General features: G+C 28.4%; 6 protein-coding genes and 1 long non-coding RNA gene across 10 annotated transcripts; 4 read left to right on the plus strand and 3 right to left on the minus strand.

Moving 5' to 3' along the window:
• The first annotated feature begins 801 nt into the window (after positions 1-801).
• LOC117209063 (ankyrin repeat domain-containing protein 40-like) lies at positions 802-2231 on the plus strand. Its single transcript, XM_033450662.1, has 3 exons — positions 802-1062; positions 1238-1536; positions 1646-2231. Exons 1-3 carry the CDS (start codon positions 890-892, stop codon positions 2002-2004), a joined length of 831 nt encoding a protein of 276 aa, XP_033306553.1. The 5' UTR covers positions 802-889; the 3' UTR covers positions 2005-2231.
• Positions 2107-4015, minus strand: LOC117209059 (ribosomal L1 domain-containing protein 1-like). Its single transcript, XM_033450657.1, has 3 exons — positions 3465-4015; positions 2612-3177; positions 2107-2418 (listed from the first exon to the last, which is right to left on the minus strand). The coding sequence occupies exons 1-3, from the start codon at positions 3926-3928 to the stop codon at positions 2243-2245; spliced, it is 1206 nt and encodes a 401-aa protein (XP_033306548.1). The 5' UTR covers positions 3929-4015; the 3' UTR covers positions 2107-2242.
• Positions 4016-4379: 364 nt separating this feature from the next.
• On the plus strand, positions 4380-10330 carry LOC117209057 (alpha-(1,3)-fucosyltransferase 7-like). Of its 2 annotated transcripts, none has more exons than XM_033450656.1 (5): positions 4380-4533; positions 5091-5211; positions 5321-5656; positions 7212-7369; positions 9317-10330. In XM_033450656.1, exons 3-5 carry the CDS (start codon positions 5483-5485, stop codon positions 10245-10247), a joined length of 1263 nt encoding a protein of 420 aa, XP_033306547.1. In that variant the 5' UTR covers positions 4380-4533; positions 5091-5211; positions 5321-5482; the 3' UTR covers positions 10248-10330. The 2 variants fall into 2 exon arrangements, with proteins under 2 accessions (XP_033306547.1, XP_033306546.1); XM_033450655.1 differs by having other exon boundaries at positions 5095-5211.
• A 168-nt stretch (positions 10331-10498) lies between these two features.
• LOC117209061 (nudix hydrolase 8) lies at positions 10499-12053 on the plus strand. Its single transcript, XM_033450660.1, has 5 exons — positions 10499-10636; positions 10752-11005; positions 11133-11441; positions 11578-11780; positions 11841-12053. The coding sequence occupies exons 2-5, from the start codon at positions 10768-10770 to the stop codon at positions 12009-12011; spliced, it is 921 nt and encodes a 306-aa protein (XP_033306551.1). The 5' UTR covers positions 10499-10636; positions 10752-10767; the 3' UTR covers positions 12012-12053.
• LOC117209066 lies at positions 11765-12722 on the minus strand. Of its 2 annotated transcripts, XR_004487840.1 has the most exons (3): positions 12588-12722; positions 11971-12088; positions 11765-11871 (listed from the first exon to the last, which is right to left on the minus strand). It is a non-coding gene; the product is annotated as an uncharacterized LOC117209066 (long non-coding RNA). The 2 variants fall into 2 exon arrangements; XR_004487839.1 differs by lacking the exon at positions 12588-12722 and having other exon boundaries at positions 11971-12110.
• On the plus strand, positions 12651-14793 carry LOC117209062 (E3 ubiquitin-protein ligase CHIP). The gene is made up of 5 exons (XM_033450661.1): positions 12651-12727; positions 12815-12967; positions 13026-13224; positions 13724-14061; positions 14150-14793. Exons 2-5 carry the CDS (start codon positions 12851-12853, stop codon positions 14390-14392), a joined length of 897 nt encoding a protein of 298 aa, XP_033306552.1. The 5' UTR covers positions 12651-12727; positions 12815-12850; the 3' UTR covers positions 14393-14793.
• Positions 14794-15181: 388 nt separating this feature from the next.
• Positions 15182-18843, minus strand: LOC117209053 (GPI inositol-deacylase). 2 transcript variants are annotated; one of them, XM_033450642.1, is made up of 10 exons: positions 18608-18843; positions 18195-18348; positions 18018-18128; positions 17790-17893; positions 17283-17726; positions 16947-17200; positions 16436-16864; positions 15979-16365; positions 15524-15901; positions 15182-15447 (listed from the first exon to the last, which is right to left on the minus strand). In XM_033450642.1, exons 1-10 carry the CDS (start codon positions 18761-18763, stop codon positions 15183-15185), a joined length of 2682 nt encoding a protein of 893 aa, XP_033306533.1. In that variant the 5' UTR covers positions 18764-18843; the 3' UTR covers position 15182. The 2 variants fall into 2 exon arrangements, with proteins under 2 accessions (XP_033306533.1, XP_033306534.1); XM_033450643.1 differs by lacking the exon at positions 18608-18843 and having other exon boundaries at positions 18018-18124; positions 18195-18334.
• Positions 18844-20764: the final 1921 nt, after the last annotated feature.

Raw genomic sequence — 20764 nt, forward strand, 5'->3', positions numbered from 1 at the left:
TTTCAGTTACCTAAAACGTAATTTTATTTTGAAGAAGTAATAATATAAATAACGACGAAGCTAACGAGTGTCAATTGCTCTTAAAACAAATTTTTATTCTAAAATGGCGATAGGCTAAGTAGATGTTCGCTAGGAATAATTATTTTGATACAATATCTGGTTCCAGATGGCGTAAGATTCAACCGGAATTGATTTCTCTGGTATATTATTCTGATAAATATTTAAATATAAATGTATTAAATTTTAATCAGCATAGATTGTAAATTTATAATCTGAAATTTCCCAATATTTAAACAACAACAGTTAATTGAAATAAATTTTTATTATACATAGTGGTACAAATATTATATTATACAATACTATTTTATTCGGTAAAAGATTAAAAATATTGAATTAATACTTAATTTGAGATATCATCTATCAAAATAAAATCAAATAAATAATTGGATATATTTTAAAAAGTTTAACAATTTAATAAAAAATTACAAAAAATTGTAACATTTTTAATGATATATATTAAATTGTTAAGCAAAAATGTATCTAAATAGTTTCAGAGTAAAAAATTATTCCTATCAAGCTTTTTACAAAAAATTTTCATATTAATTATATTCAGATAAAACTGATATGACTAATTATTTATGAGTTTATATCTTTTTTTTAAATAAATCTGTTTGTTACGAATGAAAAATCTCAAATATACTCCAGTATTTGTTAATTTAAAAATTTTAAAATTTGTAATGTTCAATTTATCTGATGTTCCTGTAAGATTCTTCTAAGCTACCACTCGTGGCGCTTAGATAGCGACTGAGTTTGAATCTCTCAAACACTTGTATTAAGTAACGCCATTCTTTGTATTTGTACATTTCAAAATGTCCTAAATAAACTCGAAATGGAAAAAAATGTGAAATCCGTAGACTTATTTAGAAGTTATGATAACATGGAAAATAAGAGAATATTAGAAGAGCGATTGAGGAAAGCAGCCTGTGTTGGTGATACAGACGTTGTTCAAGAATTACTTAATTTAGGTGTCGATGTTAATGCACGACACTCTGTTAATGGATGGTATTTCTTTTTTAATTTATTATATGCAATTCTTATATTTTTTTCTAATAACTAATAGCAAAAATGTATAAGAGTAAAACCATACAATATCTTTCCTTGTGTACATGTAATGAAACTGAATGGCCTTGTGTCAAAAATATCAAAATAATGACATAATTAGTATTTTTCCTTTAAGGACTCCTTTACATTGGGCATGTAAAAAGGGGTACTTAGATGTAGCTGCCTTGCTTTTAAAAAATGGTGCAGATAAGAATATAAGATCTGAAATTGGAGAAACTCCAGCATTTTTGTGCATCAATCCACAAATTTTACAACTTCTAGATATGCCTCTAGTTATGCCAACTGATTCTCAAAGAGTCCTAAATGAATCAGCAGTACATAATGTTATGCCTAAATATGTAAAAAGTGATTATGTACATGGAGCTACAGATTCAGGAATTCCTAGAGTAAGAAACAATGGTTTATACCAAGATGGTGAGAAATTTGTAATAATTTTATTTTTTGTAATTTTAATGTTTGTACATATATGAATATTAATAGCTCAAGATAATGAAACAGAACGTTAAATCTAAACATTTTTTAGAATTAGTATTAAAGATTCGTATTGCTGATGCCCCTGACCCAGATTTTATAGAAATTGAGTTACCACAAAGTGATTTGACATATCAAGCATTGATTTGGATATGTTGCCAAGAATTAAATGTTGAACCCAACCAAATTGTAAAATTAAGAAAACTGCCCAATACTAGGTTGAGAAAAGATGAAGATATTCAACGACTTCAAAACTTCCAAGAAATAGAAGTTGTTACAAATACTGTAAACACATATAAGTACATGCAAAATACCAATGGTATTTCAACAATGGGACATTCAGGAGTAGTAGCAAGTCCAGCAAATGGGTACCAGAGTATTTCTAAGAAAGATCAGACTATTTTATATTAATTATTGGTATCATATATCGTTTTTCTTCTTTTCGTATGTAATTAAATGAAGAAAACTAACATTTAAGTAAAATAATATATATGTGTAATTAGGTATGTCAAATTTAAAGTGCAATAATTAAACATTTTTAATATAACAAAGTACTTAAGGTAATAATAAGTAGAAGGATAATTTTTTAACCTTGTTTACTAGATTTAATAAAGTAATAAAAAATAATTACACTTTTTTATTTGTTTTGTTAATTTCTCTTTGTAGAAAGAAACTTTCTTTTCTTTTTAACAGTAATAATGTCTCCTTCAGGAGTAACAGTTACACTAACAATACCAGGTGCAGTACTAAGCTCTCCTGATACATTACGATATGCTTTTGGTCTCTTAGGCTGCACTATTGGCACTCTAACCAAGCATTTATTTTCTAAAAACAAATAAGAAACACATTAAACATACATATAATAATTATTAATCATAGTCATATTGTAAGTCTATTATAAGGAGGTTCTTTGGCACAGCATATTGATTTACATACACATTAAGTTTATATAAAAATATAATTTTTATAAGAATTTTCCTATAAAAATGAGAATTAAATGTAATTAATCAAAACTTACTCAATGTTGTATATATAGGGAGGCCAAGACTAGAAGATGTTTTAATACGAATAGAACGAATATTAGCCCAACCCCCTGGGTAGTTTTTAGATAAATAACTGCATGTTGCTAATATATTTTCTATAATTTCTTCTTTTTTCATAGAGGTGTGTCCAATTTGAATTATATGAGTATCACCATAAGAATGTATCTGCATGACAGTTTTCCTCAAAGCATAATCTATTTCGTGTTTTAAATCTTTGCTATGCATTCGGATGGATGTTGGCAATTTCCTTTTCTTATAAAATTCTCTTCCCAATAAATGAGATAAATGACCAGCTATTTTTCCATCTACAAGAAAATGATCATAGCTACCAACAAGCTTCCTTTTTAATTCATACTGATCATATTCAGTTTTTACTTGATTCATTGGTATTATAGCCTTTATTCTTGTACAATTGTGTTTACGTAATAAGTCTTCATAATATTCTATCGTTGGTTCATAATCCTTTCTTCTACCTCTTTGAAGATCACCAACAAAAAGTCCAATTTCGTCATTTGATGACACTATGGAATATGGTAATAATCTACAAAATAAATTGAGCGATAAATAGTGTTTTAATAAAATTAATCATACTGATTATTAAAAATAAAAATAAACATCATTTGTGACTTTATAATCACGGTTCCTCATAAGGACCTATTGGAGATTATAAAAAAAATATATATATATATTTATAAAAAAAAATATATATATAATCATTTGTGACTATATATTATACATATGCATTAAATCACATAATATTAATATATAAAAATGATTTTTTATTTATTTGAAAAGATACGTATAATTAATGTATAACCGTAAACTTACATTCTGATACATCTTCTTGGAGTTTTAGGTACTCTAATACATGTTATTTGCATAAATATTGACTGGCTTTCGTCATCAAACAATGCATTGTTATTCTTCAGTTGTTCTTCAGTCAAATGGTTGATCACGCTAATGCACTGTGATATATGTTCTTTTGACAAATCATTCAAATGTAAGCAATCTGTATTTTCTTTGTCACTAATACTATCTTCTCTTTTTCGCTTTCGCGATTCTGTAATCTCAGAAATTGCTTTTGTATATGAACTAATTTTTGTCTTATTTTGCACATTATTTTTTTCAGAAGATTTTAATGTACGTTTCAATGTTCTATCACTGATCATTTTTGGATTTTTCTCATTTCGTGATTTCTTATTCTTTATGTGGCTGTTAACTTTCGTGTTCTGTGCACTTCCAACTTTTGGTAATTCTATACGTTTTTTAATAATTTTACGAGTAGTTACCATCTTGTACACATGGAAATTACTTATGTCCACTTTTCCCAATCTAAGAGCGGAAACGGAAACGGTTCTGTAGATAACTTTCTTGTGCTATAACGCATAGTGCCAACCATAGATCATATGCAAGTAAAGAAGGTTCATTCATTTCTAACATTTTATTCGCAGCAATAAAAGTATATTTTTCAATCTCTTAATAATTAAAATAAATTATCCTAGTATTTATATCGTCCTTCGAGGTACAACAGAATAAATGAGATATCAATAGATAATAATATTTACATATAATTAGCGATATATAATTATTACTACTACAGTAAAGACAGAAACTAGTTGTATCTGTGTAAAAAAATATATTTATGCATGCATTATTCGTGCATAATTAAGGAACAATTGCGTATCGGTTAATTATGACATAAGTCATTATTAAAAAATGTATATTGGTTAAGTATAGTAAAAAAAAACTTTAATTAACAGAAAATAAAGATATATATTTAAAAAAATTCAAGTTAATTTTGTTATATATTAAATATTTCAATTAGCGAGTCAACCTGCTTGAATTAAAATGTAAGAACTAATTGTATAGATAAAAGTTTGGAACGTTACATGTACATGTAAGTAAGATATCGAAATTTTTTGATTTAAAAAGTATTGCTAACTAGAATTATAATTGACTTACCAAATTTTGTAGTACGTATATCTAAAATTTATCATGATTTATGTATTACTATTAAATACTATATATTTTCTTGTCAGTAATTAATAGTATATAATAAATTAAATTTATTCGTTATTGATAAAATAAAAATTATTTTTAAATAATTCTTTAATAAAATGTAAATTTGAACATTTAGTAATCATTCAGTATGTATTAACAATTAATTACAGTTATAGAAACATATTGACATACATTTGCAATCGAAACATTTAATAAATAAGTAGATTGCATTTTTATTACGAATACTAATGAATTGAATAATAACCGCGAAATTTGAAATCCAAACAGATATGATATACGTATGTACTCTTCACACTTGTGTACAAAATAGCATAACATTAAACCAACAAACTTGCCTAATAATAAATCTTAAACGAATATAAACGATTAAGATCTAATTTATTTGGTATTAATATTTCTTGTAATAAATTTAAATATTTCTTGAAACATTAGCAAGGGGTGTGATGTTCTATCACCGCTGGGGATAACGTTCGCAACTTACTACACCTCGGACCGTTACACTTGGTTAACCAAGACAATCGAGATCAACGATTGCTTGCAACACACGTCAAAGGTAGCCTCGACTGTTGGTCAGACCTGTTTCTTTCTTCTAAACATTTTTTTTCCTTTACCTTATTACATGTTATCAGTTTTTATACTAACAAAGGTTCATATCGTTTTAGTGTTATTACAGCACCGCTCGAACAGTGTATCTTACTAACTATCAATTTTGTCTCATAAAAGATTAAAAACAGCTGTCAAATGATAAGATAAGTGACAATGATAGAAGATCAATATGCCACGACTAATATTTGCCACACTCTATCGAAAAATTCGGAAATACGATGCGCGGGATTTCACGATACGCGAAACTAATATTATTTCTATGCGTTGGGTCCATAATATTTTGTGCAATTTTTGGTACTCTTCCAAGTATCCTCAGAAGAGTTAATAATGTGGTTGTGAAACAAATGAAACACCGACAACAAATAAAAGAAGAATTACTAAGAAATGAACAGGTACATCTGTATTTGATTTTATTAAGATTAATCTATAATCCTTTTTCTTTTGATTGTGCTATTATGAAAATGAAAAAGTTTATATATATTTCCTGTACTATTGAGTAAAACACGTTAGTAGTTTAAGTAAGTTTCATAGAGTCTCTATTAGAACTTATATGTACAGGGTTATCCACTTAATTCGGAACCCGCGCTTGCGAGAACATAAGAAAATGGCAACAGTGTAATATATGCACTTACCACTACAATCAAATGTCACTCGCTATCTATGAGCTGTTGCTAGAAGTATAATTAGGTGAGAACATGAAGTGGTTTAGTTGTCGTCGGAGCACTTTAAATTTGATGTTACAATAAGAAGACGATCGCAGAGAAAGCGAATCTCGCATTTTCGTGTCCCTGCGGGCTCCTAAACCACCCAAGCAAGCAAGTGCACCCGGTTCTGTTCCCACGTGTAACTTAATTTTTTCTTTAAATAACTGAAATCTTGAATTATATTTACCTGAAATTGAATTTATTTGAAATTAATTTGAAAAAATGTAATTACAATGTAATTTTTTTTATTTAAAAGTGCACTCAATTGCCAGGATTATTAGCGAATTACAATGAAATTGTTCACATTTTTACAAACATTACGGCTCTTTCTCCATATTGTTTAGTAATGTTTATTTTCAACGTATTAAACATTTTCTTCTACGTCGTACTCCAAAAGTTATTCACGATCACTTTCTACAAATTGACCGTTGTTACCTGATCATTCTGCTGTGAATACGTCGAATGTATGAATAAAAATTGAACAGAGCAATTGAGATACGAGATACCTCACAGAATTCTAGTTTAAGAAAATAGAAATTAATTTAATTCTTGTATTGCAGTGCTTGAGTTCGGACTACTCAGCAAAGGCTACTTGTTTATGACACAATCATTTATAAATCGTCAAAATAAAAAAATAGTTCTCATATTTTTTTATTTCGTTGTTATAAAGTTGTTTTTAATTAGATTGTTGAGATTCTTATCAACGAAATGATATTGAACATGGTTATACCCTTGAAAGATGGACAGTTCAGTGAACTGCATGGGAGACGGTATCTATGTTCGTTCAGACATAACATTCTGAGATTGCTTTCTTTACAACAATTTCAATTTTAAATAAGAAAGATTTGTTATAATTACATTTCAGGTAAGCATAATCCAAGATATCAGTTATTTAAAGAAAAAAATTAAGTTACATGTGGGAACAGAACCGGCTGCACTTGCTTGCTTGGATGGTTTAGGAGCGCGCAGGGACATGAAATCGTCGGGCGAAAACAAGGGATTCGCTTTTTCTCAGTGATCGTCTTCTCCTTATTGTGTCAAATTTAAAGTGCTCCGACGATAACTAAACCACTTCACGTTCTCGCCTAATTATACTTCTAGCTCATAGATGGCGAGTGACATTCGATTGTAGTAGTAGTGTATGTTATACTGTTGCCATTTTCTTATGTTCTCGCAAGCGCGGGTTCCGAATTAAGTGAATAACTCTTATAGCATTACTAATTTGCGCCTTTATCCGTATCAGATTGAAACAACGTCTGTACTTGGAAAATGGCTCTTGTCTTCTGAAGGAAGTTTAACACCACCGATAATAAATAAGAGAAAGGAACCGTATTTAATCTTAATTTGGAAGCACGGAATGTTTTTGGAACGTAGGCACATCAGACGTTTTACGAATAAAAAGTTAATAAAATTATATTAAAAGCTTGTTTGTTATGAGATATAAATATGCACTTGTTAATTTACAGTAATGCTTGCTGAATTTACAATAAATCAGGTCTTTGTATTATTCAGGTTGTCTCACCTGATATGTTGATTTATGTCACTATTATCATCCGTAACAAAAAATACTTCAAATAAAAATAGAATGGTTGCGAAGGAGGTACATTAATCAATGCACCTCGATATTCTCCGTAAAAAGGTATTGATCCCTGTATATCGAAAAGTTATTGTTAAAGTAAAAGTTAACTGTAAAAGCTTTCGTACGAAAGATAAGGAAAACAAATACAAAAGTATTGCCTTATGTCTTTCCGTATCTTTCACACAATAAGGTTTACAAAATAAAAATTGAAATATCTATTAAACTAGTAGCTTTTCGACATAAATAGGTTAATAATTTTTTGTAGAGTATCTCGATCTGCATTAATTAATGTATTAAAAAAAGATATGATTCTATTTAGAAAAACAAAAAATTTTTTTTCAGATGTTCACATGATCTTTACACGACCACCTAAAGAAAAACTAATAACATCAGAATATGTCCCCCTTGAAGCCATACAATTTTTATCCGAAATATTTTTCATTACGAATAATAATAATCACATAAATCAAAGTGACAATATCAGATAAGACACCCCGTGTAATTCTCGCTGAACAAGTTGCGATTTTTTTGCAATACTTTTCAATTTCTCGATAAGAACAAATGACAAATATAACGAAAGCGAATTAGGAAGATATACATAGTGTGTCAAGAAACAACGGTCGAGCCCTGACGCTCTCAAGGAATGTCGCATACGTTACGATGAATGATCAAATTATACAAATATCAACTTCTACCAATTTTCATTTTATTTTTTCAATTTCTATAATTTCTATCTTATCAATACAAATATAATGATATAAATAAGTTTTATAGATAACAATATTACTAACTAATAAATTAGTCACAGAATTATCAATAATTTCCAGGATATAAAACGAATTTCTGTTAAAACTAATCTGAGTTGTCTTGTTATTAAGTCATTTATTCATTTCATTCAATCATCTCATTACATAAAAATTCTATACAATGTGTCCAGTCTATCTGGAAACGTTCAGACATCTCGAAAAATATGAATGACACGAAAAAGTGTTTCAGACAAAACTTGCATGATATCAAGGAGGACATACTATATCCTTGTCTATTTGACCATGCGATAACGTTAAAACATATGAAGATTATATTACATTTTTCAAAGTCAATCCTATGAAGGTCATATTAAAATTTTCAAGTAGGTATCTGCATTTTTTATTATATATACTTGGCATTGAGACATTTTCCAAACGTTACAAACTTGTGTCTCCCACCATGTGCTATCGAAATACGAACTTTTAAATTCGATAAAGCGATACAAGAAACTAAAAAGGAAAGTGACCGACCGACTGACTGTTTTGGAAATATATTCCAATGGTGGCATTATGAAAAACATCTTTATGTATCCTCGTGATGTATATCGGATGACGCTAATGTCGACGGCATGCAGCATATCGAATTTAAAAGTTCGTATTTTGATAATAAAAAATGTAGATTCCCATTTGAAAATTGTAATAGGATCTTCAAAGGACGTTTCATAGTCACCGGAAAATCAAATGAGCAAGAGTATAGTATGTCACTTAAAAGTGCTCGATCGTCGTTACTTGATATACTGTCTTTCACGTCTATCCTTCCTATATCTATTCACTATTTTCGACATTCGATTTAATAAATTCGGACTATATTGAGTTTGAGATATAAAGATATGAGTTACTGAAATGTAGGTAAAGCAATTGTATGAAATTAAATTTAAACGAGTATTACTGTAATAATATTAGTACATATACTTTAAACTATAATTCTATTTAACTTTGAACTGAAATGTACTACTATTTTAGGTTTTCACCTTGGGAAAATTGTACAGTAAAATGTGTACTAAGTTACCAATCCAAAGATTTAAATATAGCAGATGCAGTTGTGTTTCATTTGCATCTGACACAAAATGTACTGGAGTTGCCAATCAGAACACGATGGAATCAGAGGTGGATCTTTTTGACTGATGAATCGCCAATACACACTTTTATCTATGGAAATCAACAACTGTCTAAATATAATGGTTTATTTAATTGGTCAATGACCTATCGAATGAATAGTGATGTGCCAATACCTTACGGCAGAACGATTTCTACTTCGTTTATAAATTCACCAAATATAAATTTTTCGAAGGATCTGATACAAAAATCAAAAACTAAACTGGTCACTGTGATGGGTAGTAATTGCGGGGGCACTAATGATCGATGGAAATATATTAACGAATTGAAAGTAATTCTCGGTAGTGATCTTGACATATATGGAAAATGTTTAAATGGTAATACGACCGCATGTCCGGGTCATTTCGATAAAGATTGTTCTGTTTTAAATTCCTACAAGTTTTATTTAGCTTTTGAAAATTCAAATTGTAGAGAATACTTAACAGAGAAAGTATTCTGGCATGGTTATCACAAATTAGCAATACCAGTAATAATGGGTGCACCAAAGAAAGATTGCGAGAAATTATTACCACCACATTCGTTCCTTCACGTTAGTGATTTTGTTAATCCGAGAGCTTTAGCAGATTATATTCGCTATCTTAATAAGTACGATGATAAATATTTCGAGTTCCATGAGTGGCGTAAATATTACAAAGTAATCAACGAACATGGTTATTTTGGCAGCATGTCACGACATTATTGCCGTATTTGCGAAGCTCTTCATTATAATTCTCCTGCCCCCAAAGTGTACGAGGATATGGAATTGTTTTGGAACAAAAAACGAGATTGTACTCTCTGATATATTTAAATTTTATTTGTCTTTGTATTATATTGTTATCACTGTTTAACGTTACTGAATTAAATTTTTATCTGTTAAACTTATAGTTTGTTATTTTTTGTTTGTAATTGTTTTGTTTTGATTATCGCGTAATACTTATTGTAAATAAATTGAATAAAAACATCAATTTACATATTTCATTGTAATTAAATAACAAATAGAAAATGTATGCATAAAATATAATAATTACGTATAACGTATATATAAGAAAAAAATATTTAGCTATGAATTATATAACATACTATTGCAAAATTTTTTATCTTGAAAGTATAAGGTCTGCGGACGATGCGAAATAAATAGATAAAAAATAGTATTAGGTTAGAATGTTTGACTATTTTAATATTAACATTGTACGTATCAAAATAAAAGCTTCAATCATGTTACGTAAAACTTTTTCCGACAATATTTATGAATCTTTGTAAGATATGGTAATAAAACATTTTATTGACAAATTTTTCAAAATAGATTCGTGAATGTTCCAATGTACAGTTTCGTAATTCCAAAACTCTGTTACGTTTCCACGGTGCTAAAACAACAATATTTAGCGAAATATCGTATTGTTTTTTATCCTATATTACGTTGTAAAATACATTGCGTCAATCCTTCTGTAATTATGGCTTCAAAGTGTTTTAATGGATGTAACGATCACTACAATGGTGTAACTATTGACTCAAATGACGAAGTTTGTACATCTGAAGTGTTCGCTCGTCGTCTTACAGGTTTATAACATAAAATGATAATAATTCTTAAACATATTTATAAATTATTACTTATTTTATCAAAATTGAGATACTTTGACAAAAATTTTTGTTAGAAATTAATATTTGTTTATTATAATTTTTGTAGCATCTTTACAAAAATGGAAAGAAAATAAAAAACGCACAATATGGTTCCGTGTACATTTACCACAATCAGAATGGATACCGTTACTTGTGAAAGAAGGATTCAAATTTCATCATGCAAAACAAGAATATGTTATGCTTTATCGATGGTTAGTTAAAGATGAGGAATGCAATGTTCCACACTATGCACACACCAATTTAGGAGTCGGAGGATTTGTCTATAATGAGGAAACTAAAGAAATTTTAGTTATCAAAGAGAAATATGCAAATGGTCCACCTATTTGGAAATTACCAGGTGGTTATGTGGAACCAGGTATACAAATTTTTTATAAACTAGTAAATTAGTACAGTATAGCTAATAATCTTTCTGTTATCATATATGTACTTCATGTTTCTAATATAATATATAATATATAATAATTTTTTATCAGTTTTTTATTTTATTGTAGAAGAAGATTTGGAAGAAGCTGTAAAAAGAGAAGTTTTAGAAGAGACAGGTGTTCAAACTACTTTTAAATGTATAATGGGTTTCAGACACGTTCATGGTTACGCCTTTGGCTGTTCTGACATATACATGATTGCTTATTTATCACCTATTAATATCAATATTAAAAAATGTGAAAAAGAAATTTCTGATTGCAGATGGATGAAGGTAATTTTTATTATTTGCTCATAAATAGTTTGTTACTGTAACTGTTTATTGTTCTCCCAGGTAAATGATTATTTAGAGCATCCAGAAGTATCTGAAAATAATAAACAAATTGCAAAAAAATTAATGGAATTTTTCAAACACAAAATGGGGATTGTTGTGAACCATGAAATACATTTTGCAACAAACAAACCTATTTGTGTATACAGCATATCCAAAATCGGTGATGCATAGCATTACACAGAATGATTAAAATGTATACATATGGCCAATTAATTTCATAGTTTAGAGCGATCTAAAATAATAATTATCTTAGAAAATGAACAAATCAAAATAAAATTTAATGTTTTAGATACATTTTTTAAATATAAGTAGTATAAAATATTTATCTTATCTTATATAGAGTAAATTAATCAAAATTACGAAGAAGTAATTCACACTATATAAGCTAAATAAAGGATAATTTAAGAAAAATAAAATTTATTGATTTCATTAAACATTCTATTACTATGTTATGTATATACAGCTTTGAATTAATTATATAAGTTGTTTAAATTCTGTAACTAAGGATTATAACATTAGGATTATAACATAAGGATTATAAAATCGATATAAATAACAAATAAACTGCAAAAATACATGTAACAAATTGTGACGTATTATATGTATACATATCTAAATTCCGTTTTCCAAAATTATGAGAAAAATGGAACGAAAAGTGCAAATTTAACTTGAGAAAAAGATAAATAAAGAAGATATACAAAAAAGAGGAATATTATATTAAAAAATTGTATTGAAATATTTTCATACCCAAACGTTCCTTGAAAACCCAGCTTTATGTTGGAAAGTAGCTTCTTCAGTTTTGTTTACATTCTTCTTTGTCACACTTTAGTCGATGATTGACAAGTTCTCCAGGAAGATGGAAGAGCACGTATTTGGTTAAGGTTAAGGTTATAGAATATTACTTTGTTGACAATTCGACTAATTTTTCCTGTAAGAAATATTACGTGAATAATTTGACGAGAATTCATATGTAGAAGAGTGTTCAATAAGGCACAAGATTTGTTGCCAAGATGAGTAAGATGTATACAACCGCCAACCTTTCGGACAAAGAATTAAAAGAAGAAGGAAATCGTCTTTTCAATCTTCACAAATACGAGGATGCTGCGCACTGCTACACCAAAGCAATTGTGAGTGCCACTATGAATCTATGCAGGCAAGTTACGACATTGCATCTCATTGCTGCAGATTAAAAATCCAACCCAAGCACTATACTTTACGAACCGAGCGCTGTGTAACCTGAAATTGAAACGATGGGAATCGTCCTGTCTAGACTGCAGACGTGCTCTCGATATTGATCCATGTCTGGTGAAGGGTCATTTTTTCTTGGGTCTAGCTCTTCTTCAAATGGAACTCTTTGATGAAGCTGTTAAACATTTACAGAGAGGTACGTACCTATATTTTTACTTAGGAATTTCACTGGCTTTTTCTTCTCATATGTTTCTTGCAAAGATTTCACTGTAGGTAAATATTCCGTGATAATTTCATAGTCTATATAAAATAATTATAAATTACACGAATAATATCTCGAAATTGACTAACGTTTATGATTTAACCATTTTATCAGTTTCATAATTCATCAAAAATAAATATTACATATTTGCATTCTACAGAGTATCTTTTAATGGAAAGAATCTTATTTGGTCTCTAATATAGTTTGGCAATATACTCATTTGTGTATTTACATATTTATGCATTTATGTATCTTTAAAGAAGTTGCGCTATATTATATTTTTAGTACTATAATATGTTATGTATATATATCAGAACATAATTATACAGAAGTATTTCATGGATATTCTTTTTTATGGTATTCATGGTTTTTACGACAATGTGAAACTTGTCCTTCACATGGTTACACATCTGAAACAACTACTACAACATAGCTGTGGATTTGGCCAAGGAGCAAAAGCTAAATTATGGAGATGATATGACCAGCATTTTAAGGCAAGCGCGAAAACGTTGTTTCCAATTGAGAGAAGAACAGAGAATTGCACAAGATATTGAATTACAATCATATCTCAATCAATTGATAGTAGAAGATGCTGAACGAAGTTTAGCAGCTTTAAAGGAGCAAGAAGCAGCTAAAGATGCAGATGGTAAAAGTGAAGGGGAAGCTTTGTCTATTGAATTAACAAAAAAGAAAGAAGAGGTAGAAGAAAAAAGAGATATGTATATGGCTCACCTTAATGATCTATTTGCAAAAGTAGATGAAAGAAGAAGGGTGAGTTTATATTTTTTAATCATATTTAGTTATGTATAAATTAAAATAATTATATATTATTTGCAATTTTTATAAATATATGGAACAGAAACGAGAAGTACCTGATTATTTATGTGGTAAAATTAGTTTCGAAATTTTGCAAGAACCTGTAATAACGCCAAGTGGAATTACATATGAACGAAAAGACATTGAAGAACACTTACAAAGGGTGGGACATTTTGACCCAGTTACTAGAGTTCGTTTAACTCAGGATCAATTAATCCCTAACTTAGCAATGAAGGAAGTAGTAGATACATTCTTGCAAGAAAATGAATGGGCATTATATTATTAATATGTAAAGTTAGGTCACCACCATATTTTTATGATAAATAATTACATCTATATTACGATTATTTTTGGGTCCTGTTATTTTATGTAAATGTGCATATCATTGCCTTGTCAACAGTAACTACATCATATATTTATATGAAATTAAACTTAATTCTTTTTTATATTAATAGAATGTATTTAATTTATACATGTGCAATCATTGATTAATTAAATAAGATTGACAAATCAAAATTTTTGAGAAATATTTCTTTTAGTTGATGAATTTGTGTATTTATATATGAAATATTGAAAATAGTACACATAATACCTTCAAATGGATTGTTAAGTAATATAGGTCATATAAGAGTGTTAAAACTGTATATGTTTTTCTGATAAATAATAAATTTATTGTTTGACGTATAATTAAATATTTTAATATTTCCCAATTATTTACATAATTAAATAAAAAATTTTGTGATATTTTTAACTGTGTTTACTTACATTAATATATAGAAAATGAGTGTTTCGTCCAAGATCTGCTAGTGTGAACTCTTCAGTAAGGCTCTCACCTAACAGACCTATACCTTAGACACAATGAGAGAAGACAGAAAGTGACATTAATATATAGTATATATTACAATAATATATTTCACACTATCTTAAATTTCATTCTGTTAAGTATATTATATTATACATTCTCTAAAAATAAATATTTTTATAGGCAAATATACTATATTACATTTATATGCATATGAAATTGATGTACGTTGTTTCTTTTTCAAGTAAGCAGTATTAATTGAATAAAAACAAATTTAAAGAAAAATTACATTTAATGCAATAATAGTAATAGCTCCAGCCACAATAGGTGGTATATAATATTGATAAAAAGCTGGATGAGGTGCTGCTCCCATTAAAAGTACAACCCAACCTAAGAAACATAATATACTGGATAGTATTTGAGATCGATTTTTATAATTATTGGAAGGAAGTTGCACCCATCCCATTGTACTGCATGTTACTAAAACTATCCAACTTTGAAGTAACAAAGGATCTTCGGAAGAAAGTCTCATATCATAACTAGAACAAGTTTACAGAAATTAATGATAGATGATTGATTGATTAAATTTATACACCAAAATAATAAATTGCAAACCTGAAATTTTTTGCCCAAACAAGTACAGATGGTACAGCTGGAATAGCAGTAAAACACCAAAGTATGAATAGAATAAGATGATTGAATATTTTTTGTCTTGTATCATCATGTTCTCCTGAATTATTTTTCGTATTTCTGAATCGTCGTATCCAATTAAAATGTTGTAATGAAGCCATTAATAGTTCTTCTAAATAATCTTCATAGATTTTTGTCAAATTTAAAAAATAAAGAAAAACTGAAATTAGCATAGCTAAACCCCCACAAGTTACGGGGATTAAAGATAAGACAAGAATTGCAGTAATAAAAGGTAACTGACTCAATCCACCAAGCAACCAATCTGACCATGTTGTTGAAAAGGCTATTGCGCGAGCTAGAAATCTGGAAAATCAATAGATTTATTCAAAAAGTTTTTATGTAACATCAACATATGCATTAATGTACTTAAAGTTTCTTACCTCACAGCAATACTATGAGCTACTGAACCAAGAAATATAATGGAACAGCATAATCCAATGGTAAATACGCAAACAATTGCTAAAGCAACTAAACATTCAAACATTAAATTATAACAATATGAGAGGTATATTGTAATTACTATTATTGGAGTTTGTTTGAGACCATGATTAATTCTTGTAGATAAAAACAATAAAAGTAAACTAATAATCGTTGTATACAACAGGTACCAGCGATCCCTCACGATACAAGATATTCGATCTATAATTCCACCTTCTTCAATATTAATTATGTAAGAACATGCAGGATCTAGAGTTATCCTTAACTTTGGAAAAACGTTGGAATATTTATATCCAGTCTGGACTTTCATCGATTTCGGCCCATTATCCCTAAAATATTAAAATTGTTTGTAATAAAATATTTTAAAAATAAAAGCAAATTTACTTTAGTTATACTCACACGACCGTAAAAAATTGAATTTGTGTAACTACAATACCCCATGGTTCTAATAATTCAACTATTGCATGATGTTTTGGATCTGTACATTCAAATGCTTTAAGTTCAACAGCTACAACATCCATGACGCTTTCAAAATTGGCATAGTATCTAACATGTCCAAGATTAGACATTTTTTTGGTTTGAGGTATTATAAATAAATTTTTTAGTAAAGGTAAAGTACTCCTAATAGGTACAAGTCTTGTATTGTAAGAATATAAATCAACGTTTATAGTAATATAGTTTTCTAAACTGTCCGGTGTAATCCTTATTATAATATGTGTTACATCGGGGTATTTTATCTCTTGAAAATTTAAGTCAACAGTTTTTCTTAAGCGATGTAAAGGATCTGGTAAAATTCTTGTTCTGTTTGTCAGGTTCCAACCCCAATTGCTAAATTAAAAATAGAATTTTATAATAATAGTTTGATGAGCTTTTGTAATCTTTGCTTTAAGACAATAATATATAACTTTACCAAACTCTTGATTGTCCTTGTATATTGGATGCTGTACACGCAAATAACCAATCTTTGGATTCTAAATTAATGGTATCAATAGTTAAATAATTTGGTTGTCCACTCAATCTAATCATAAGATAGATAGGAGATGTTCTTTTAGGCAAGTCTCTGTTGGTCCATACATAATGCCTTTGAATGTTCTCTATCCATTCATTACTAGGTTCAAATTGTATTATTTCTTTATAAGAATATAATCTTTTTCCAGAAGTACGCTGTAAAATTAATTGTTAGCTTAAATGCTATTATTAAAAGTACATTAAAACTTATTAAAGATACATTAAAATATTTTCTTACATGATAAAAGTGATACGATAATGCTTGCATTCTTTCTTTAGCTGTAGAAAAAATTTTAGGTGGTTTTTGTGTACAATTAACAGAATCAAATAATGAACGTACAACAGACAGTACTAATTGTTTACACCATAAAATACTCAAATGATCTGTAGATTTCCAAACATCTGGCATAGTATTAGAAAGAACATTAATATCTGCTGTAGGATCTAGAATTTGAGCTGAAGTTATAAGTATATCTCGTGGTCCACCTCCTATTGATACTACACTTGTCCCTGCATCTTTTATCTCACTTAAGCGTTTTTCTAGATTCTGGTAATAATTGGCAAAAGTGTGGTCTAATATCAAAGTAGCTGTATGAGGAGTAGCTAAAGCAATAATAATGCTTGCAACACTAGCATTTACACTTGGTGTCATTACAATAGAACCCTTAGCTATAATACCTCCCTAAAAAAATGAACAGATATTTTAATATCTTTACTAAAATAAGTATACTATTATTATATTTACCATTGAATGTCCTATGAGCACAATATTATCTATGTTAGTTTTGTATAAACTCAATATTTTTTGTATACAGTGTGAAACATATACTGTCTCTTCCATTAATACACCTTGAATTAATTAATAAATTATCATTTATTTTTTCTAATCTTTTAAATAAAGTATAAATATTTGAAAAACTATGGAGACAACAATAAAACTAACTATTCAACAAAATTGTTTTTTTATTCATACCTCCATATAAAGCAGAATAATCATTGCCAAATGAAACAGTAAAATAATCAAAATGAAATGGAGTCCTATCTTTTAAGCTTTTCCTCAAACTGACAGAAGCAAGGGATCTTACTAGAAACAATAGAAGTATTAACAATTATTCAAACGAAGACATAATTTTTAACAGATTTTAAGAACCTTGCTCATGAGATCCAGCATTGCCAGGTATAAAAAGTACTGGTATTCCTGAGAAGTACATCCTTCTAAGCTTCTCAGTAACAAAACCTTCTCCATAGGCGTATAATCTATATCTTGGATATTGTTCTTGTATCTCATTATCCAAAGAGATTCTCTAATATTTGTATGAATATATGTATAAATGTCTTGTAATATATAACTGTATTATATACAATGTCAAATTACTATTATTATTAATAATAATTTTTAAACTATTATTACTAAATTTTAATAGAATTAGAAATGAGAGAAATATGATCGAGTCAAAGTTATAAGGAATGTTATTTAACAATAATGTTTAAAAAGAGTACAGACAAGATTAGTATGGTATTCTTTATAGTATTCTATTAAAAATATTCATTTTGCTTACATACCACATACTGTGGGTATTCAAACATATATGTCATATCACAAGTATTGTCTTCAAAATCCGTAATGTAAAGAGCAGCTCCAAGTATGTAGAGTAAGAGAATTAACATTAAAAATAAAAAAAATATCGTATAAACTAATACAGATTTTATTAGAAACATTTTATTCAATAATAAAGAAAATGTTATATCCTTTTGATGGAAGTAAGCATTACTATCTCGACGCAAAAATTGGGAAAATATTATATATCTGTTGTTGTATTTAATATAGTGCACTTATATTATATTATATTATATTATGAGAGAATATGAATGAATATAAACAAATATATTTGTTTTTTTTATATTCTTTAAGTTATACAACATGGTTATGGTTTAATAATAAAATGAAATTAGTTATATAGCGTATACTCGGAGTCACCCCAGGGTCATATAAGCAAGTTTGGACACTTCTATATTGTAAACATACAAGAAACCGTTCGAAAATTGAGTCATGAAAAATCAATATGGAAGACACGAAGGTTCTCGTTCTGCACATGCGTGACATGCTGTAAATGTTTCAGACAGAGACAGAGATACCCTACTCATTTCTGTCTGTCTTGCAGAACGAGACCCTTCATGTATTCCATGTTGATTTTTCACAACTCAATTTTTGGATAGTTTCCTCTAGCGAATGTAGAGACCTATTTATACAGGATAGAGTGGAAATTGTAGTAAAACTGGATGGGATTTTTGTACATGAAAAAATAAAAGAAACTTTAGTATAACATTTTTGTCTAGGAATCTAGCGATTCAAAAGTTATGCATACATAAAACTGAGCATTTTGAGTGTATTTTATAGGTTAGTACGATGCCATATTGCTTTATCCATCATCTGATTGGTTAAAGACCATGATCATATTACCAGGTCTCGATATTTGCATAAAGAAATCTAGAGGAAACCGTCCGAAAATTGAGTTATGAAAAATCGTAAAATCATAAATGCGTAACATGCTATGAATGTTTCAGAATAAGAGACTCTCTACTCATTCATTTGTCTCGCAAGAAAGAGAACTTTCTTATCTTCCATGTTAATTTTTCATGATTCAATTTCTGGACAGCAGAATTTTCCTAAGCGAGTGTCGAGCTGTGTTTATAGGTTACGTATACATATACATACGTATAATGTATAAAAATACGTATAATACAACCTTATTAATATTATTAGAATATAAGCGCAATCTTATTTTCATCGAGTAAGAGCGAGTCAGGAATATGTATGAATGAATAGAACCTGGTTGATTAGATAGATTGTATGCAGTTTGGTTATTTGTAAAGGTAGAAGAGAGATGCGATAAAAATTTGTAATATATGCGAAAAAGTAATTAGGTCATTACACGAAAGTGGCGATTGATATATGAATAAAAAGATTACTGTTAATTATTTAACTGTCCAGGTCCTAAATAATTTTACTACGCACAATTTATTTAAAAATTAGCAAACCATGTATTGGAACAGAATACTCTCGATAATTATATTGTTTCTTTGCTATGGTTTCTAAGATTATTTTATATTATCAAAGAAAGTATTGATAATTCATCAGATATACAAAATATATTTAGTAAATTAATTTTATATAACGTTCAATAGATGTATAATTCTATAGTAATAAATAATGAAATTAATAAAAAACATTTGTGAAAATTATTGATAATATATCCTATTTATTTTATGCAATAGATATTAACAATTTTTTAAAAAACAAATTACTAATGTCTAGATAGTTAGATTAATATTTTATAATAAAGTTGTTAATATTCATTATCAAACTGTGGCTGATATTTTCTTTCACTGTGATAAATTATATACTGTTGTAAAATTTGTTAAATCATATTCTTAATCTTTTAGTCATTCCTATTTCTAAATAGTAATGTTTTATTTATTTACAAATCCTATAAAAAATATTGCAAAACATATTGAAATCATTGAGTATATGCAAAATTAAATACCAAACAAAGATAATGAAAATTTGTTATATCTATAGATTTTGACCATTTGTAAACAAGCTAAATTGAAATTTGAATTTCCAGTTTCTTGAAATGTTGCGCATTTATGCTCGAACTAATGATCAATGCGATCACAAAATACAACATGAGCACATTCCCCACTCTCCGCAAATAGGGA

This window comes from Bombus bifarius, unplaced genomic scaffold, assembly GCF_011952205.1.
Source record: "Bombus bifarius isolate JDL3187 unplaced genomic scaffold, Bbif_JDL3187 scf7180000008165, whole genome shotgun sequence".
NCBI lineage: Eukaryota > Metazoa > Arthropoda > Insecta > Hymenoptera > Apidae > Bombus > Bombus bifarius.

Excerpts from the sequence above, each read along its gene's own strand:
- LOC117209061 (XM_033450660.1), top strand. The coding sequence starts at position 10,768 with ATGTACAGTTTCGTAATTCCAAAACTCTGTTACGTTTCCACGGTGCTA. Across the intron at positions 11,442-11,577 it reads AGGTGGTTATGTGGAACCAG|AAGAAGATTTGGAAGAAGCT; the intron begins GTATACAAATTT and ends ATTTTATTGTAG. Across the intron at positions 11,781-11,840 it reads CTGATTGCAGATGGATGAAG|GTAAATGATTATTTAGAGCA; the intron begins GTAATTTTTATT and ends TTGTTCTCCCAG.
- LOC117209057 (XM_033450656.1), top strand. The coding sequence starts at position 5,483 with ATGCGCGGGATTTCACGATACGCGAAACTAATATTATTTCTATGCGTT. Across the intron at positions 5,657-7,211 it reads AATTACTAAGAAATGAACAG|ATTGAAACAACGTCTGTACT; the intron begins GTACATCTGTAT and ends TATCCGTATCAG. Across the intron at positions 7,370-9,316 it reads AGACGTTTTACGAATAAAAA|GTTTTCACCTTGGGAAAATT; the intron begins GTTAATAAAATT and ends CTACTATTTTAG.
- LOC117209053 (XM_033450642.1), bottom strand. The coding sequence starts at position 18,763 with ATGTTTCTAATAAAATCTGTATTAGTTTATACGATATTTTTTTTATTT. Across the intron at positions 18,349-18,607 it reads TTGAATACCCACAGTATGTG|AGAATCTCTTTGGATAATGA; the intron begins GTATGTAAGCAA and ends TACAAATATTAG. Across the intron at positions 15,448-15,523 it reads GTTTGGGCAAAAAATTTCAG|TTATGATATGAGACTTTCTT; the intron begins GTTTGCAATTTA and ends AACTTGTTCTAG.
- LOC117209063 (XM_033450662.1), top strand. The coding sequence starts at position 890 with ATGGAAAAAAATGTGAAATCCGTAGACTTATTTAGAAGTTATGATAAC. Across the intron at positions 1,063-1,237 it reads CGACACTCTGTTAATGGATG|GACTCCTTTACATTGGGCAT; the intron begins GTATTTCTTTTT and ends TTTTCCTTTAAG. Across the intron at positions 1,537-1,645 it reads CAATGGTTTATACCAAGATG|AATTAGTATTAAAGATTCGT; the intron begins GTGAGAAATTTG and ends AACATTTTTTAG.
- LOC117209059 (XM_033450657.1), bottom strand. The coding sequence starts at position 3,928 with ATGGTAACTACTCGTAAAATTATTAAAAAACGTATAGAATTACCAAAA. Across the intron at positions 3,178-3,464 it reads CCAAGAAGATGTATCAGAAT|ATTATTACCATATTCCATAG; the intron begins GTAAGTTTACGG and ends TTTATTTTGTAG. Across the intron at positions 2,419-2,611 it reads CCCTATATATACAACATTGA|AAAATAAATGCTTGGTTAGA; the intron begins GTAAGTTTTGAT and ends ATTTGTTTTTAG.
- LOC117209062 (XM_033450661.1), top strand. The coding sequence starts at position 12,851 with ATGAGTAAGATGTATACAACCGCCAACCTTTCGGACAAAGAATTAAAA. Across the intron at positions 13,225-13,723 it reads TGTTAAACATTTACAGAGAG|CTGTGGATTTGGCCAAGGAG; the intron begins GTACGTACCTAT and ends ACTACAACATAG. Across the intron at positions 14,062-14,149 it reads AAGTAGATGAAAGAAGAAGG|AAACGAGAAGTACCTGATTA; the intron begins GTGAGTTTATAT and ends TATATGGAACAG.